This window comes from Thermobia domestica, chromosome 14 (assembly GCF_964235325.1).
Source record: "Thermobia domestica chromosome 14, izTheDome1.hap1.1, whole genome shotgun sequence".
In the NCBI taxonomy this organism is placed as follows: Eukaryota; Metazoa; Arthropoda; class Insecta; order Zygentoma; family Lepismatidae; genus Thermobia; species Thermobia domestica.
The window spans coordinates 250072-268539 of NC_137467.1; the positions used below are offsets into that span (position 1 = coordinate 250072).

The 18468-nt window shown below is 35.9% G+C and overlaps 1 protein-coding gene across 2 annotated transcripts in view; it reads left to right on the forward strand.

The window, feature by feature from the left end:
• Ptp52F (Protein tyrosine phosphatase 52F) overlaps positions 1-18468 on the forward strand; it is a 220511-nt gene that overhangs the window by 167477 nt on the left and 34566 nt on the right. For both annotated transcript variants that reach the window (XM_081737647.1, XM_081737646.1), the window contains exons 9-12: positions 8650-8958; positions 10765-11073; positions 15217-15552; positions 17197-17505. In XM_081737647.1, the coding sequence (XP_081593773.1) occupies positions 8650-8958; positions 10765-11073; positions 15217-15552; positions 17197-17505 (1263 nt within the window). The remainder of the gene's footprint in view (positions 1-8649; positions 8959-10764; positions 11074-15216; positions 15553-17196; positions 17506-18468) is intronic.

Here is an 18468-nt window from a genome sequence, read left to right on the forward strand (position 1 = left end):
AAAAGAACATTCATATTGAAGGAAAACTCAAAGTTTTGTTCAGCAAATGTTCATACTTGAACAACTACCGGTGACGGCGCTAGTACCGCCGATAAACAGAAATGACGTCGGCAGTCGAAAAAGCGCAATGCGTGTGGTGGTTTGCAGAGACAAAAAGTGTGCCCCTGGACTTCTTCCTGTGCGGGGTATGTGAAAGACCTTGTGTATTCTGGTGAAAAGGTCCGTAACCTTGATAAACTGAAGAACCGTATTAGGAATGTGATTGCTTCAGTAACACCTCAGATGTTACAGAATACGTGGAGAGAGATTGAGTTCACGCTAGATATTGTAAAAGTTAGAAATGGAGCTCACGTGGAATTACACTGATTTGGAATGACTTGTAAGTAAGACCAAATAAACTTTAAGTTTTCCTTTAAAATGCATGTTTTTTTTCTTTTGTATCTCTGACCATATTAAAATTATACACTTTTAAAATCCGTCAGTCCTCAAAGAGTGAAAATAACTTCACTTACTTAAAAATATACCGAAGTACTTTCGCTCAAAACTTCATCAGATAGAAAGAGAGGTGGGAGGGGGGATTAAGAGCAGCCAAATAGCTGTAAATTGTTCTGTGGGTCGCTATTTTGATTCTGCATTTCATCGTATTGTTTGCTATGGCGCTTCATACAATTCATTTTTTGTCACTAGATAAAAAGGCTTTATACTATTTTATTTTTAAGAGATAAAAGAGAGAGAATGATGATCGTATAAAAGTGGAATTCGTGATTTCAACGGATTTACACGTTCCGTGGCTTCTACCACGAAAAGCTGCTCTCGAATATCCATCCGCCCGTCCGTCCTGATGTAAACATATTTACTCGCCTAGAGGCCATACCATTTAACGCATCCGCACCAAATTTTAAAATTGTGCTTTTTTAAAAGATTCTCTAAGGTTTTCTCTCTCGAAATTTTTCTTGCTATTCACAAACATAGAGTTTTACTAAAGAATGAAAATGAAAAATTTCGATTTTCTAAAAAACGGCTCTTTCTTTATTTAAACTTAACACATCAATATCTCATTTAGAACTCTATTCTCTGGTATAAGTCAATTTTTTTGGGAAAAATTTGGGAGTAGTAGTTTACTCTTGGGAGTAAGTTTTACGGTTTTCGGTCTGAAAAGTACGTTAGCTGCGAGCAAATAGACAAAATTTTACCTCCTGCAAATCTTAAGATAATGCACAACAGGATACTGTACAAATTTTCGCATCCAGTTGATGTCTATGAAAAGTGAATATTTCATTAAAATCAAGCAAAGTACCCGATCTTCTAGAAACAAACTTTAAAACTTTGTGGTGTATTGTACTAGCATAATCTTAAAAACCTAAGTGGGTGGTAATCGGAACTGTCCGAACAGTCATATCCTCTTCCTACTGACATTGCAACTTGATTTTTGTTGAACGACGTTGCCATAGCTTTAGTCCCCATTACACTGTGATTAATGACTTACACATGTGGGTTCTTCCTTTCTATATAGGGAAGGGGGAAATGAACAAACATTGACCAACTTGCCTGCATATATAGATCATTCCTTTTCAATGGAAGAAGAAATATTCTGTTGAAAGCAGGTTGAAAGTGTCAAATAACAAAGCAACATCAAACACTCGGAGTTTCCAGACTACTTTTTTCTTCGCCAAAACATTTCAGACATTCCATTCCTTATTCACGTGACGGACATCAGCAGCTTTTGCTCACCCCCTATTCTCGCCGAGAGCTGTCGTCCTGTTCGAATTTTGTTGGCAACACCGAATTTAGGAGAAAATATCTGTTTCACTACCATGTAGTAGATCCTTCCTAAAGAGTATATTTATTTCTGTTCATTGTTTTACGCAAGTAACAGTTTCATTTGTCTCTTTCCGTTATTTTGTATATTATGTTCTATAGTTGTTAATACTATCCAACTTCACTACACAATACTTCGTATTGGTCTTGAGTGGAAATCCTGAGCTTGTCTTTCTCTTGTTTGGTATTAGTATAAGACGAACATAACTAACTAACTAACTAACTAACTCACTCTATGGCTTATGGAACCCGGAGGTTCAGTGCCGCGTTCACAAAAGCTCTCCACTGACTTCTATCCTTAGCTAATTGCATCCAGTTTCTACTTTGCATTCCTATCTCTGCGAGATCCATCTTAATATTGTCCTCCCATCTGCGCCTAGGTCTTCCTAATGGTCGTTTTCCTATGGGTCTACCAGTCGAGACTTTGAAAGCGTTTCTACTTTCTTCCATTCTAGCTACATGACCTGCCCACCTAAGCCTCCTAGACTTGACGACCCTAACAATGTTGGGTAAACCGTATAAACTATGTAGTTCCTCGTTATGAAGCTTCCGCCATTCCCCATTCTCGTTCCTCTTGGGTCCGAATATTCTTCTCAGGATCCTGTTCTCAAATACTTTCAGTCTATGTTCTTCCCTCAGAGTAAGCGACCATGTTTCACAACCATACAGAACAACAGGCATGATTATCGTTTTATATATTTTAAGCTTCAAATTCCTCGACAGAATTCGCGACGACAAGAGATTTTGAACCGAATAGTAACACGAATTTCCTGCTTTTAGTCGACATTTAATTTCTTCGTGAATATGATTTTCGTCTGTTAATATTGATCCTAAATATTTGAAAGTATCCACTTTATCAAAAGCATTGTTTAATATTTTAACGCCTCCACAATTTGCCGTATTACGGTCCCGACGCACTTCCATGTATTTAGTTTTCTCTGCATTTACTTCTAAACCCATGTCCCTGCAAGCGTTTAATAAGATCTCTGCATTTATTTCTACTGTTCTCCTATCATCCCCTATTAAATTTACATCATCAGCATATGTCATAACCTGGTGAATGCCGTTCAACTCTAGGCCCTGGTTGCTATCTTTGATTTTCCTTATGGCGTATTCCAGCACAAAGTTAAATAATAATGGCGACAACGCATCTCCTTGTTTCAGGCCATTTTCGACGTGGAAGCTCGTGGACAAAAATTTTCCTACCCGGACTTTACTTTGGGATTCACTTAAACATATCTTAATTAATCTAATTAGCTTTCTCGGTATTCCAAGTTCTGTAAGAACGTTGTATAATGTTTCTCTCCTGACCGAGTCGTAAGCCTTTCTAAAATCAATAAATAGTTGATGTACCGGGGTATTGTATTCCCACTTCTTTTCGAGTATTTGGCGAATGGTAAATATTTGGTCGATAATTGATTGATTTCGTCTAAATTCGCACTGATAATCTCCAATAATTTCATCTGCGTATGGGGTCAATCTTGCTAACAGAATATTTGAAAGGATTTTATAGGATGTTGACAGAAGAGAAATGCCTCGATAATTATTACAGTCAGTTTTGTCGCCTTTCTTGTGAATTGGAACAATGATTGATTCTTTCCACTCTTGTGGCAATTCTTCCTTGTTCCAGATAAGGAGAATGAGTTTGTGTATCTTGTTCCACAATTTTTCGCCTCCAGCTAAAATTAACTCAGCCGGAATTTCATCTACACCCGGAGATTTGTGTTTCTTCAATTTCTTTATAGCGGCTTCCACTTCTATTCGATTGGGTTCTGGAATATACGGTTCTGCGGTGTGTATCTCCTTTTCTCCACGCACATTAGTTTTTGGCTGCGTGTTCAGCAAATCGTCAAAGAAATCTTTCCATCTATTTAAGAGGCTATCCGTATCGGTGAGAACTGTTCCGTCAGATTTCTTTAATATATAAGCACGAGGTTGATAGCCTTTCTTAAATTCGCTGATCCCCTTATACATGTCCCGAATATTTTTATTTTTACTATTATCTTCAAGTTCCTTAATTTTAGCTTTTAAAAAATTCCGTTTCTTTGTTCTAAAAGTTTCGGAAGTTTCCCGCCTGATATCTGCGAAATTTTGTGTAGTTGTTTCATTCGGATTTTCTAGCCACCGTAATTTTGCCTGCTTTCTCTTCTCTGCTAGTTTAATGCATTCTTGGTCGAACCATGGTTTGTTCCTATATATTTCCGCGTGTCCCAATTTTTCTATTGCTGAACTTTTAATGCTATCTCTAATTTCAATCCACGTATCCTCAACACTAGTGCACTCCCGAGTCTTCTAAAACCGCGAATCTATTCGAAACTTCAATCTGGTATTCCTCTCTTACCTGGCTCTCTTCTAATTTCATTAAATTAAATCTCTCCGTTTTCGGACATTGAATATTACCTTTATTCAACGATAATCTCTCCCGTATTATCGCTACTACCAGGTAGTGATCAGTGTCACAATCAGCCCCTCTAAACGACCGGACGTCAATTATGCTAGATTGTCTTCTTCTATCTACTAAAACGTGATCAATTTGATTATGTGTTTTTCCGTCTGGTGATGTCCAAGTGTATTTATGAACGTCGCGATGTGGGAATTTTGTACTCTTCACGATTAGGTTTTTGGATGTTGCAAAGTTCACGAGTCTAACACCGTTGTCATTACTTTCCTTATGCAAACTTTCGTTCCCTATAATCGGTTTGAAAATATCCTCTCGTCCTACCTTCGCATTGAAATCCCCTAATAGAATCTTCATATGGTATCGCGGGAGTTGGTCAAATATCCGTTCCACTTCTTCGTAAAAACTATCTTTTATATCGTCACCCTTATCTTCAGTTGGAGCATGTACATTTAAAACAATAATATCACACCACCGTCCCTTAAGAGTAATAAAAGAAAGTCTGTCAGTAACAAATTCAACCCGTTTAATTGCTGGTAATATTCGTTTGTGAATGAAAAACCCTGTTCCTAACTGGTGATTTTTATTTCCTTCCCCGTAAAAGAACGTAAAATTTCCGGAATTCTCAGATCCATTTCCTTCCCACCTAACTTCCTGAACTCCTACTAAGTCCATCCTGTATTTCTCTAACTCACTCGTTACAGATTTTAACGCGCCTGCCCTATAAAGACTTCTAATATTCCATGTTCCAAATCTCATGTCCATTTTCTTTTGCTGATGTCGTGCCAAGTTATCAGTCGTTGTCCGAGGCTTTTGTGAATGTTTCTGAACAAGTACCTTTTTTTACAGGATGAGGGTGTTAGCCTTTCCCAAACCCCCAAGCTGGAGGACCACTCCTAGTCGTCTGTCCGCGACTGCTTATTCAGTATATTCGCAGCTAACCTCTGTATCTAGAGGCCTTCTCCTCGATCCGCAACCTGAGGACGCGCCATGCCGTGGTGACAGGAACCCACGTTACACGGATAAGACGAACATTCATTAAGATTATATATATAGACTGCCTACGGTTGTATGTATTACGTAAATAATTACTGTATTAACATAAACCGAATTATAATATAGTACCTCAGTAGTTCAATCACTGATCTCAAATTACTTGTAACCTCCGTTACAAACCATGTGTAACCTCTGTTACACAACAATCATATCAGAAATAAATCAAATGCTATTTTTTCTCCTCACTTTCCTTTTAGGTCATAGTTTTATCTTTTAATAAACGAAAAAATCGAATAGCAATAGTTTCGATGCTATAAGGAACCAGAATTCTGATTGGAAAAGTACGAAATGTTAAGCCTCTTCCCCAAAAAATGTAACCTTCGTTACACAATAAATAACTTTTTTCTCCACAATGATGTGATATTTCCACATGTACCTTTGTAGTATAAATGGTGGCATGGTTATGTATTGTTTGGTCTATAACAACACGGACAGCACACATTTTATTTGCATATTATATCACTTTGCAGTAGTGAAAGTATAACCTCCGTTACAAATGGAATGGGTGAATAGCCTTTTTGGGAAAACTTTGTGCGAAAAAACACCCCGAGCAGTAAACTACTTCATGTGGATACGAGGATCGTATTTTTATGAGAGATCACTTATGTCTTATTGGAAAGATCTTAATGGAATATTTATGAAATATGAACAAAATGAAATAATAGGTTTCTGAGAAAGTCGTCTGAAAGAAAACTTAAACTAAAGGGTAAACTGCCCTTGTGGATCGTTTTGTGAGAAATGTCTTATACTACATGGTAGAGATGTCAATGAAATGTGCTTTGTGAACACGAAACAAAATCGCTAGTAAATTTCGAGAATATCGCATTCTTTTACTTTCGCCCTCCAGTAAATTACTCCTATTTTTTAGGATGAGGAAGAAAATTTCCACTCTTCCTGGAAAATGTTTAAAAGACCTCATATATATATAATATTGCTTTATTTTCACTTGCAGGATAATGCTTTGTGGTCCGTAGGCGCCATTTTTAGAGTACATTTATATATATAGATAGATAGATATAATGAGAACCGGTTGTTAAAAAATTAGAATAACACCGCTGAGTGTACATACATCGGAACGAGCGAAAAAACGGACATCGGAAATTCACTTACCCATTATATAGGGGCCGTGAAACGTGGAAATCCGTTGAAATTTTGAACTTGCTTTTTTACAATACCGTATTTACTCTATCGTCGCTCGAAAGTGAAAAATAGAAAATACTTTCTACTCTAGGTCAGTTTATTTTCTTAAAATCCTTTAATACTATATATACACGCACTTTTTTCTTTGCTACAGGAATACTCAAAATTTTAAATTGACAATAAGTAATGTGTTTTAGGAATAATTTAATATGTGACAGAGAGAACAAAGGATACTTTCTTCGCAGGGACGTGTAGTGCATATTACCGCTGTTACCGGCGGTAACGGTAAAAATATGAAAGTTTTCGTTGTTTTCATACGTCTCTAAATTTTATCATCAACATGGGAAGATGTTTACATATTTTCCTTTCCTTTCTTTCTTTCTTTCTTTCTTTCTTTCTTTTTTTTTTTTTTTTAAAGTTCCGACGGCCTATGCCGCATTTACACTGCCAGCGTCAAATAGGAACATACTATTGTTGATACCGTAGATTTCAGAGGTAACGCCAACCCCGATAGCGGTCATTCACTCCAGAAGTACCTTTCAGCGTGCCGGTCAGAAGCATCCTCGCGCTCGTATTTGGACGTTTGGAATGGCCCTTATGTTACCGATCGGCTGAGTGGAACAGGAAAATATAGGAACGTTCCCTGTCGAAACAAGGAGAATCTAGAATATCATCAGCATGTTTATTCTACTCGCACTCCTCTCGCTATAGAGGATCGAGGTGGCTGTGTGATTCAACTATACTGTTTCTTTTGCTTCCTAATTCAAGTATGGAAACTTAGCTATAATTTCCGTATTCGTAAAAATCTTTCATTGTCTTAACAGAATATAATTTCATAGTAATGATAATTAGAGAGCAGTAAAGATGTTTCCCGGCGCTCCTTCTAATTCGAATATTTATTATTATTTAGGATTTATGCTAATTAAGTTGGAAATATTTTGTTTTTAATTTAGTATAGAATACTTTCGATTCAGCAAATTTCCAGCTTTAGCCTCTAGCCTACTAGTTGAATTTGCACTTTGATGCAGTTTGATGTGTTGAAAGAGAACGGTGCAATTGTCTTCATCATACCGTAGTTTGACTGTCCCAAATTGTGTTTGACAGTCTGACTCATTTTCAATACGGAAAACTTGTTGCTCAAACATACGATGAAGCTTCGGTTATGGTTGGTGAGGTAGGAAGCAGCAACCTCTTGTTAAACAAAGATATACTTGTACAAAAGTCTATTTTTTCATTGTCATGCCCATAGGCTTAATTTAGTGTTAGAAAAGTCCGTTGACTATACAAAAGGGTGTAAGTTTTTTTTCTAAAACTATGTCGTGACTTGCTTCTTTATTCTCGAAGTCTTCAAAAAGAACAAATGCTTTGGACTGTGTAGTCACAGGCCCGTATCCAGGGGGGTTTGGGGGAGCCGGTCCCCGTGGAGTTTTGCTACCCCCTCTAGAATTTTCAAGGTAGGCTTGAAAATGAACTATAATATGGTGATGAACTATAATAAGGTTGGATGGGCCCCCCTAACGTCAGCCGCCCCCCCTACATTTTTGGGCTGGCTACCGGCCTGTGTAGTCAACAAAAGTATCCCAACAACCTCAAACACAAGATGGAACTATAGAAGTACGATACATGATGTGCTGTATAGCTTTAAAAATGAACTGTTAGGACTCTTTAAATCCATGACAAAAACATCGACGAATGAGATTCTCAAACCAGAGTTAGTGCAGCAAAATTCTACCAAACCCTTTAAAGTTTTGACTTCAATTTTTTACTTGAACTGTTTTATGTTATAGGATCAAGATAAGAAATCTTGTTGTTCAGTATTTTACAGAAGGAAATTCATGATGTAAATTTTTGCAGAAAAAAAAAGGATGACTGAAGAATATCTAAGATCATTGAGAAACGGTTTCGATTATATTTACTAAATAATTGAAGAACCTGAAGAGCCACACTTTTCAAAAAGACTAAGGTAAATGAATGTGGGATTTGACTCCCTGCCCCCTTAAAAATCGTTGCCAATGCCTATAGTCTGAAATGATTGATACGCTAAAAGAAAAAAGTACTAGATTTTCTGATATTGAAAAACTAGAGATACTTGTAATATCAACATCCGGTAACAATTGTGAAAGTGTCACGCCACGCCACTGTTTCTTCGTCACAGTTCACGGGGTACAGTGTATACCTGCGGCCCTTTCAATGTTGTAACGCATCTAATTTAATGCTATTAATTTTTCTTATTTCAGTTGCCTCTCCAATGACTAAAGGCGAGATGATGTCAAGAACTGCGACGTCCGCTGTAATCAACTGGGAGGCCCCAGATATGAGCAACAACAACTGCGCCATTCGCAGATACATCATCAACTGCAGCAGAACAGGGGAGGAGGGAGGCAAGGAAAGCGACGGAGGTCCCACTCCACCAGACAACTCCACGGTCACTTTCCATGTGAAACAACTCATTCCCTACACAAACTACTCTTGCTTCTCCGTCATTGAAAACGAGGCCGGCCGTTCTCCAGAAAGTAACACTGTTACTTTTCAGACGGAAGAAGATAGTAAGTTAAAATTATTATTGAAGATAAATAAATTCAAAAATGATATTTTCTTTTTTATGTAGTGTGATAAAGCTATCGTTAATTACACTTACTTTCTAAAGAACAAAATTTAAGCAAATAAGCCTTTTAAACTTGTTTTTAAAGAAATATGAACAACGCTTTCACGTTGGTTAGCGAGTACTAGAGGTAACTAAATTTTGGTATTCACGAACGTCTAGAGGCAGTAAGCCAGCTGCTGCACTTAAGACACACCAGAGCAGACCACTGTCTAAAACACAAATAACTACAATCAGAGATAATGTGCCGACTACATGTTCAGAAAAAAAAAAAGCCCAACTTGTGGACGTTTACACGTTGGACAATTTTACCTTAACAAAATACAGTATTCGATTTAATTTACGCACAGCATTCTGCAGAGCATATTATATGTAAGTTTGCACAAAATGGTATAGAACTCATCAATGTTTAAAACTGATACCATACTTAGAAGAATGTCCAAAATTATTGTCGCATGTCTATAAATGTTTGATAACAAACTTGCCCGGTATTTCTTACAATATTAGTATGTGTATAATCGGCAAAGACATGTATGTGGCAAATTTCATGTCAAAAGAACAGTAAATAAGAACAATAAAACGAAAATAAAACTTGTCCATTTAGCAACGTTTTGTTTTACTTATTCTAATTTTTGTATTTATAGTTCTTTTCCTATGAAATTTACCACAAATATTCATTTCCCGATCATACACATAGTATCAGTATTAAAAGTACCCTGCAAAATCATTATATTCTTACAAGAAGACAGTTATCGATATGCGACAGTCATTTTGGACATGGGTGTACTTCATGTAAGAAACCCAGTCAAATATTAGGTACAGAAATTTATGTAACTATTAAAGAATTTATATAACTATTACAGAAAATATTATAGTAATCTCTTTTTAATGTGTCTTCCTTCTTTACTATCAATATATAACAATTGTATTACTGTAAGAGTACCTAATCCAAAATTTATTGCATTCGTAAGCATCCTAATTTCACCATTACAACTTCCATAAAATGCGTAATGCAGTGGACCCACGGTTAATGAATTCATCTGTTCGCGAACAAATTTGTTTACGAACAGTTCTGTGAACACCTTTTCCCTCGCCTTAGGAGCAATATTTCAGAATACGAACGCACACTGTCTCTACCGACAATTCTACTGCTCAGTAGTGCTTTTGCGAGTTCGCATTAAACATTATGAGCCATATTCAGAGTCATTTTCGCATATGATTAACCTCATACTAAGGGTCTGACAAACTACATGAAACATATGTTAGTCGAACTCGCTAGTATGTCGCTAGTTACGTGTCAGAACGACTCTGAATACGACCGTATTTGTCAGACATGTGTTCAGAAAAACTACTTGTCCTTTTTTTTTCTTTCCTTTCTTTCTTTTTCCTTTTTTTTCCTTTTTTTTTTTGTGCATGTGTTTCTTTGGCCCTCATACTATTATGATTAGTTCAGTCTTGTTTACTTGTATAATCATCATCGTAGAAAAATTTTAAACATACATACAGTAGCATGTTTCTGTGGCTAGAGTGGATTTATTGTATTTACGACAATTTCAATGGGAAAATTAATTTCGGTTGACAAACACTTTGGTTCACGAACAGGTTACGGAAGGATTCCCGAAGATCAAGTGTTACTCTGATAGAAACTAGCTTGTTTAAGGGTCTGTGCTTAAGTATTTTTGTTTGTTAAGAATGTAATTTCCTCTACACACTGATAAGAAAAAAATCTTTTTACGTTTGTTTCTTTTAGTTCCTTCTCCACCAGAGGAGTTGCAGTTCTCTGCAGTAGAAATGGAAAATTTTACAGTGACTTGGAAGCAACCGCGTTATATTCCCGGCGTCTTCCAGAAGTACATGATCTACATTAATTGTATGTACATTGATCGGCCTGACTGTAACCATCACGGCGTCTGTAACTCAACTGTGGAAACGCAAAATGTCTCTTTTACATTCACGAAGGCGTTTCCCTTCACCAATTACAGCATCTACGTCACTGCTTACACGGGCGCTGGGCCTAGCAATGAGAGCGCGCGGATTAATACAACTACCAAGCCAAGTGGTGAGTAAAATTTCTCTATTTAATATATTTCAATATGAAAGTAGGTCAGAGAGTCTAACCCATAAGCATCCCATAAATGACAGTGTAGTAGTCGATCGGTTATAAGCATTGAAGATTTGTACATCCGCAGCAAAAATCCTGCAACATGAGCATGTAAGTTTATTGTGAAACTATGCCTAACAGTGCAGGGAATCAACATAACGTCTAAGTGGCACGAATCACGCCAGGAGAAACCTCGGCGTTCTCTCCTGCATACTTATTTTGGAGCAAAAGACTTCGTCGTTTCACAATAAATTTACAAGCTTATGTTGCAGATTTTTTGCTGCGGACTGTACAAACTATAAAGTTTCAAGTTCACTTGTTCACCTTGGAAACATACAATTGCTGAAAGTTTTGATCAACGTTATATATACGCAATAATGACATTAGTGATATGATCAAAGGTCTTTCACTGATTTAAGTGATCATTCATTTTTGTCTGAAGTAAGTATTCTTTGCACAAATGCAAGTTTGATCACATGATCATTTTTCTGTAGTTGAAGGAATGTAATGTCCAGAATGTAATGATTTGTCCTGAATATAGCGTTCAAGGACTCATCTGTATGTACAGTTTTTCACCATCCCTGAGTTTGAAACAATCTCATAATGTGAATAGTTCAGTACCTTAAGTGTTTATCTTTGTTTTTCAGTGTACACTGATGAAGATGACGCTAGTTCCTTGAAACAGTTTATACTCACTTCTAGTTTAGCCGTTTTCGACTATTTAAGTAAGCGTCCAATATTGCCTTTAAGTTATTCACCAACTAGATATCAACAGTCAGAAAATTTAATTGAGCTTAAAGTGAAATGGTACTGACATACTTGACTGAGTTTTTTCCTTTGCGGCATGTAAAGCAGTAGAATAGAATTCCCTTTTCTTTCTTCATATTTTTATTGTTTTTCATTCTTGTATCTAACTTTGACTACTGCAGCTTCTACAACTTATTACATTGTTGTTCCGACGGTAGTCATTGATTTATTCATTAGGAATTGCTTTGTTGTTGTTACGTAAGCAAATCTGTCAGATGTCCAAGAGATTAACCTCAAAACTTAAAATGATTGGAGTTTGCCTTCTATGTACTGCCTCTTTCAACAGAGTTTTAGTGTTACCCTATACAGCTTTTATGGTATACTGTTCTCAGATTTTGGAGCCGCGGTGGCTCAGTGGTAGAGCGTTCACCTCTAGTGCTTGGGGTTCCGGGTTCGATCCCAGCCTCCGCCAAGTGAACTTTGTGGTGGACAAACACCGTGTGCGTGGGTTTCCTCGGAGTTCTTCCGTTGTCTCTCACTTTCTTCATTCCACCATTTCATTCATTTCTGATTATCATCTTCTCCTTTAGCCTAGCCGGCATAACCGTGGGAAGTAAAACTCAAAAGTTTCATTTCATTTCATTCCCTGTTCTCAGCTTATTATTTTACGGATTTTTTTTGTGTATTTAACTCTCTTCTTTTTCTCATTCGAGCTTGAAGCTGGCAATAGTGGAAATAATTACTTGTAAGTGAAATTCTATTAATATACGGAAACTGTGCTATCAGCTCAAAGACCAGAATTTCTCCAAAACGGTAAATAATGTTTCGATGCTTTAAGATGCCAATATAGTAAATATGTGTCTTATTTTTAGGCAAATGCAGAATAAGAATATAATCATCAATTTGTTGTTGAATAAAAATAAGATAGTAACCATGAATGACGTAGGTAGTTAATCAGCACTCCAAACTAGGGAAATGCATAAGCAATATTGAATACTTGAAAAGCTATCGTTCGTGTCGTATTCGTTTGGTTATTTTACGTCGGTATTAGATTGCTAAGATTGTGAATCACATGACCCTGCTGATGTGATCTATTCATTAAACTCATTCATAACCCTAATCCTTGCAAATGTGTTGGAAGTAAACTAAAATCTTTAATGTGTATGCTTGCGCCATCTCTGAGAGAGAGGTGGAACTACCTCAAGGTGGCTGGATGAGTGTGCGAGTCTGAGCACTGTGTATCGTGTTGCGTAGCTTAATATGGAGGAAGATGAGTAAGCTGCTGTTGTTCGTAGCAGGAAAACACAATGCAGGCACTTAATAACAAGAAAAGTACTTTGTAATTTTTGTGGTTCCTGATGTTATAACTATTAGTTAGTATTTTCATATTTACATAAAAGTTCATTCTGTCATTTTGCTTCAATAAATATAATAGTTTTGCTACACATTTACGTGCATCCATTGCCATACCTGTTCTGTCTTAGCAAAATGCACTAATCTTACGTGCCTTGACGTAATTTGTGACGAAATTGAACGTGTAATAGAAGACTTAAAAAGGTTTGTAGAGTCACTAAACAGTTAAGTAAATTGTTCAATCAGAATTTCTTTCAAATTTTTATTACGAAAGAATTCCGATCCCAAACATCTGCACTTCCTATTTGCTTAAATGAAATAAATAAATAAATTTTTCGGAATAATGTAGAACCCAAATACTGTAGGTCAAGAATGTTTCCCATGTTTTGAAAATACGTAATATTGTGCAGTCGCCCCTTGGCGGTCTGAGAGCTCAGATAATGTGCTTATAAACAACGTAATTGGGGATGTCAGAACCGACAAGTTGCGCCCAGGATTTTACATACGTTGAACTTAACAGAACGTAAGGCACGGGATCAGACCTGGGTTGCATTTAAATAAAATCAAACGTAGGTAAAAGGTAACAGATTGTGATGTCGTTGGGGTTGAAAGCAACTTTTAGGACAGGTTAACCTACTTGCACTTACTTGTAGATTTGAATGTTGCCTTCTTGACGATTCTTCCAGTGGGCTGACGTCTGTCCATCTCTCTATCTGGCTGGCTGGTCGTCCAAGTAATCGAAAGTTTAGAGCTAGCGAAACCCGGACAGGAAAACCAACTTTACGATGACCGCAAGTTTAGTCAGAATCGAAACTTCTTTTCAAAAAGTAATTCATCGTCGTTAACAGCCATGTAACGTTAGCTGAAACAAAGGTGCTCTTTAGGACAGAGCAAGGCTAAATTAGTCGCAAGTTTCAAAATGAAGTTCGCGGTCTACATCTTAACTCGTCTCTAATTCCATATCGACTGGCCCTTCCAAAAGTCTCTCAATCGTTTTTGTTTAGCGTCCCTTCCGGGTTCATATCCTCGGTCATTAACTATGTTTTCCGTCTTGATGAAAAAGTGCATGCTCGTAGATTAACCAAGGTAAGGTGATAGTAGGAATGCGGACGGGGAAGCAATCTGTTGTTTTTATTAATTGAGAAATTACAAATGCAAGAAAGAAATGACAGACAGCAATAAGGCTTCCTAGTGGGAAAGGCAAATGAACTTAGAAAAAAAAGTCGAAAGGTGATTTAACATTAAATAAATGATTATCCTTTTCACTGTAATGTTTTTTAATAAAATGTTCCATAGTTCGAAATAAAATATTTTGTCATGTGTCTAAATACACATATCTTCACAATATTATGTTTGTTGCACTTGCCCAATTACGTTTAACATTTTTTCATAGATTAACACAAGAAGTCAAGAATTGTGTAATAATAATACGTTTTGTAAATGTTAATTAATTTTCCAATTATCCTTGAAACAATGTAAATAAAATCTTCCTTACACTAGAAACAAGTTAAATATGAAATCTTTTGAAAGGATATAATGCCAATTAGAATTAATATACTTAAGTTATGTGCATTAATACTACAAACTGTAAAAGAAAATCATTTTCTGCGTGTTGTAGAAGAGCTACATTATCCACTTCGTTGACTATTTTGCACTCGTCAGTTTTTGATGAAACGCATATAACAGGTATTTCCATTCTTACACAATCTAAGCAATTTGTGAAAGCTGAACGAGTAAAGGCGTGTTGTTCAATACATGCTTTTACAAAATTGTGCCCGAAAAATAGCCTAATCCCGAAGTAAACTCTCGGCATAGATGTCTCTACTAATCTCTTCAGCGAACGAAGTAGCCGTAATATCCAATCTCCATAACTATAACGAGTTCTTTATTAGCTGTAACTGAACTACTTGTTTTTATAGTTCAGAGAAATTTTCACTACACACTGCATCAACAAAATTGTTTAAATTCTTTGAAGTAAAACTTTTTAATGTTATGTTCCAGTCCCGTCAGCTCCTCACGATGTCTTTATTAATGAAACGGGCAGCTCATTCTTCGTAGTCCAATGGGAAAGACCTAAATGTATTCCTGGCATTTTGGGAAGTTACATGTTAAACATCAGCTGCGAAGAGGACGTGCCATCGCTGCCGAACTGTCAGGACACGGGAAGGTGTATGATGCTGGAGCCAAAAGTAATAAACATTTCAAGTTCACAGAATGACTTCAATTTTACTTCCGCTACGCCGTACACCAACTACACAGTCTTTGTGCTGGCATCTACGGAGATAGCTGGATATGGCAAAGAAAGCAAGGAAGTTATTCATACGACTAAACCTAGTGGTAAGTGTTATGCATCGTCTAGTTTAAGCTTTCTAAGAAAGACTAATTTGTATCTACAGTCTCCTGGAGTCACATATTAAATTTTTTGTCTTATGTTTCTTGCGTAACTCTGTCCATTGATTAAAGCGTAGCCTGCCTTCAGTTCTTTTAGAAAGTTACCGCAAATTATGAAAGAATAATTATTATATTTTTTCAGGTTCTGAAAATAAGCGCAAGAGAATATATTCAATTGTGAAACTGTAACCAATAAAATAATGAATTAGATTGATCCTCTCCTGAACATGTGAAAGAAGTTTTAAGAAAAAAGCAATGCATCAGCCCACGCATATTAGATCATTTATTTATTATCTTATACTGTATAGAACCTATATGTGTTGTGTACTATGGGCTGACATCCTACAATTCTTCTAAAGACTAGAATGAAGCATGATTTCTTTTTCTGACATCAGATTGAAACAAAGTATCAATCGTATTGAGATCTTTTTTAAACAACACCGTGTCTTATCAAAATATCTGTCCAGGAATATATTTTCTAAATTAAAGAAAATCTAAAAAGAGTGGATAACTTAAGTATTTTACTGGGCTAATTGAGATATTCTGAAGTTCTGTGTAAGATGTCATATTATTGGGAATTAGTGATTTCCACTTTATCGTTAGCTTAGTGATTACAGTTCAATAACGTATCGTAAAATCTGGAATCGGAAAAGTATTGTAAATAAGCGATGAGTGTCCAGAAGTTGATAAAGTTAAATTCGTCATTGATGATTAGAGCATGAATGCAAATACAGCATAAATATCAACGCTACCAATTTTATTTTACTTCTTAAAATAAAGAATACATTTTTAAGGCACTATAATATTCGGTTTTGTTATAAACGACGTTCGGTTTATGATTTAAAATTTTAAGCAAAGTTTCTAGTCTGAGCATAACCAATGTTAATAGAAAACTCAAGAGATAAATAGATTTCTAACATTTATTTTAACAAATCGATCTCTTATTTTAAATGTGTGTTCTCTAACATGAAAGTACAGTCTTGGTCAATAAACTCTAGGTCACCCTCCTTGTTTTAGAAATCCGTATTCTGGCAGCCGTACGTAGGAAATTGTAACCCGTCAACTCGAAATAGAAATCTTAATGAGCCCAAGAAATCATATTTATTTGAGTTAATTCCAACTGTAGGTACCAATCCCAGGCTTTTCAAACGGATTTAGGCGGTCATGCTTTATTAGCATGACTGTGCATTCTACCCTAATTATACAATGCTACTGTGGGAGAAAGGGTTTCTTTGTAGACCTTTTTTTGTTAAAAGTAAACTTTCAGTGTTAAGAGATAAAAGAAGAAAGGATACTTCGCAGAATAGTTGAAATTTCTGATAGCCTTTCCCGCGCTTCATACAATTGAACAACGTAACGGTTGATCCTAAGATCCAGTAAACCCAAAGATCGGATCATAAAGATGTTATTCAGTGCTGAAGTGATATAGATGTCAATCAACAAGAGTTCTAAACATGATTTAATCTTCTATTCATGTTCGTGAATTTATTCGTAAATTATTGTATATATTTGAACTACACTTAATTCAAATAATTTAAGTGTATATAAATTTATTTTACAAAAGATGTATTTATATATTTTTTCTTTCAGCTCCAGGCGCTGTATCGATGATGGATTTCGACGTGTTGAATGCTACTTCGGGTGTAGTTCGATGGAAGCGCCCCTGCCGTTTGAATGGAGAGCTGATGGGATTTGTTGGCTCCTGCAGTGGAACTCGACATAACATGTCGGAATATTTTGAGTGGAATGTAACGGCCTCGGCTAATGATGATGAGTACAGTTATTTATTCACAAATCTCTCTCCTGAATTCAATTACAATGTAACAGTCGCTGCAGTTGTCTACGACGTTACAATACCTGGATCTACAAGATTAAGATCAAACAGCACGCCTGCTGGCAGTAAGTTTCTTATACTTTTTTTTGCAACTAACTTGTAAGCAAGAACTTAACATAATGTTTGTATTGAATCATTTAATATCTTTGGTCAGAAGTTTGAAGATACAATAAAACATTGTCAGAAATGTTAAGGAATTAAGCATCTAAACTATTCTACTATTTAAATCCAAAATGAATATATAAGAATAAGATAAAATAAGAATAAAATAAGAATTTTATACTTTAGTAAAAATTGGAGTTCAACATTAAATACAACAAATTGCTTTAAAGAGTAGCCAATAGTATTTGAGTAAATAACATTGACTGAAAGAAAAAATCTGCTATATATTAACACGCAAAGCAAGTTGATTTATGATTTATAGTTTGTCGAAGATTACACTAACTGAATGTAATACCTTTTAAGCATTACAAAATGGTGGATGATCCAAATACTTAGAATGATTCAGAATGTTCACATATTCCAATCAACACCAAACTATTGTATAAGTCACAACTAACTTTAGTCTGTAATCAATAATTAATTTATGTATGTAACTTCAATTAAATCACATATACGCCGCAACTTAGAATTATTTTCCTTTCTAAGTCAAACGGATTAATCTTGAAGTAGCAAATAACAACTTCTGTGACCATAGCAATTAGCGAACTCCAAAATCAATAACTAAGATTGAAAATTAATACGAATATTTCCTTTTTAATTACTTTTAAATGTAAAACTATTTCCACATGTTACATTTTTCGAAATCAATCAATAACTGTATTAAGTAAAGTATTTCATTCAAACCTCATCATCCCTTGTATTATTAAAGAAACAGGAAAAAATAAATTACGGTATTTAAAAGGAAGGAAGGAACATAGTTTTGGAGCCTTGCGATATTCCTGAGATCCAGATTTCTTGTACACTCCCGCTCTCTTCTTGCTTACCCTCTTCTTTCTTTCTTTCTTTCTTTCTTTTTTTCTTTTTTT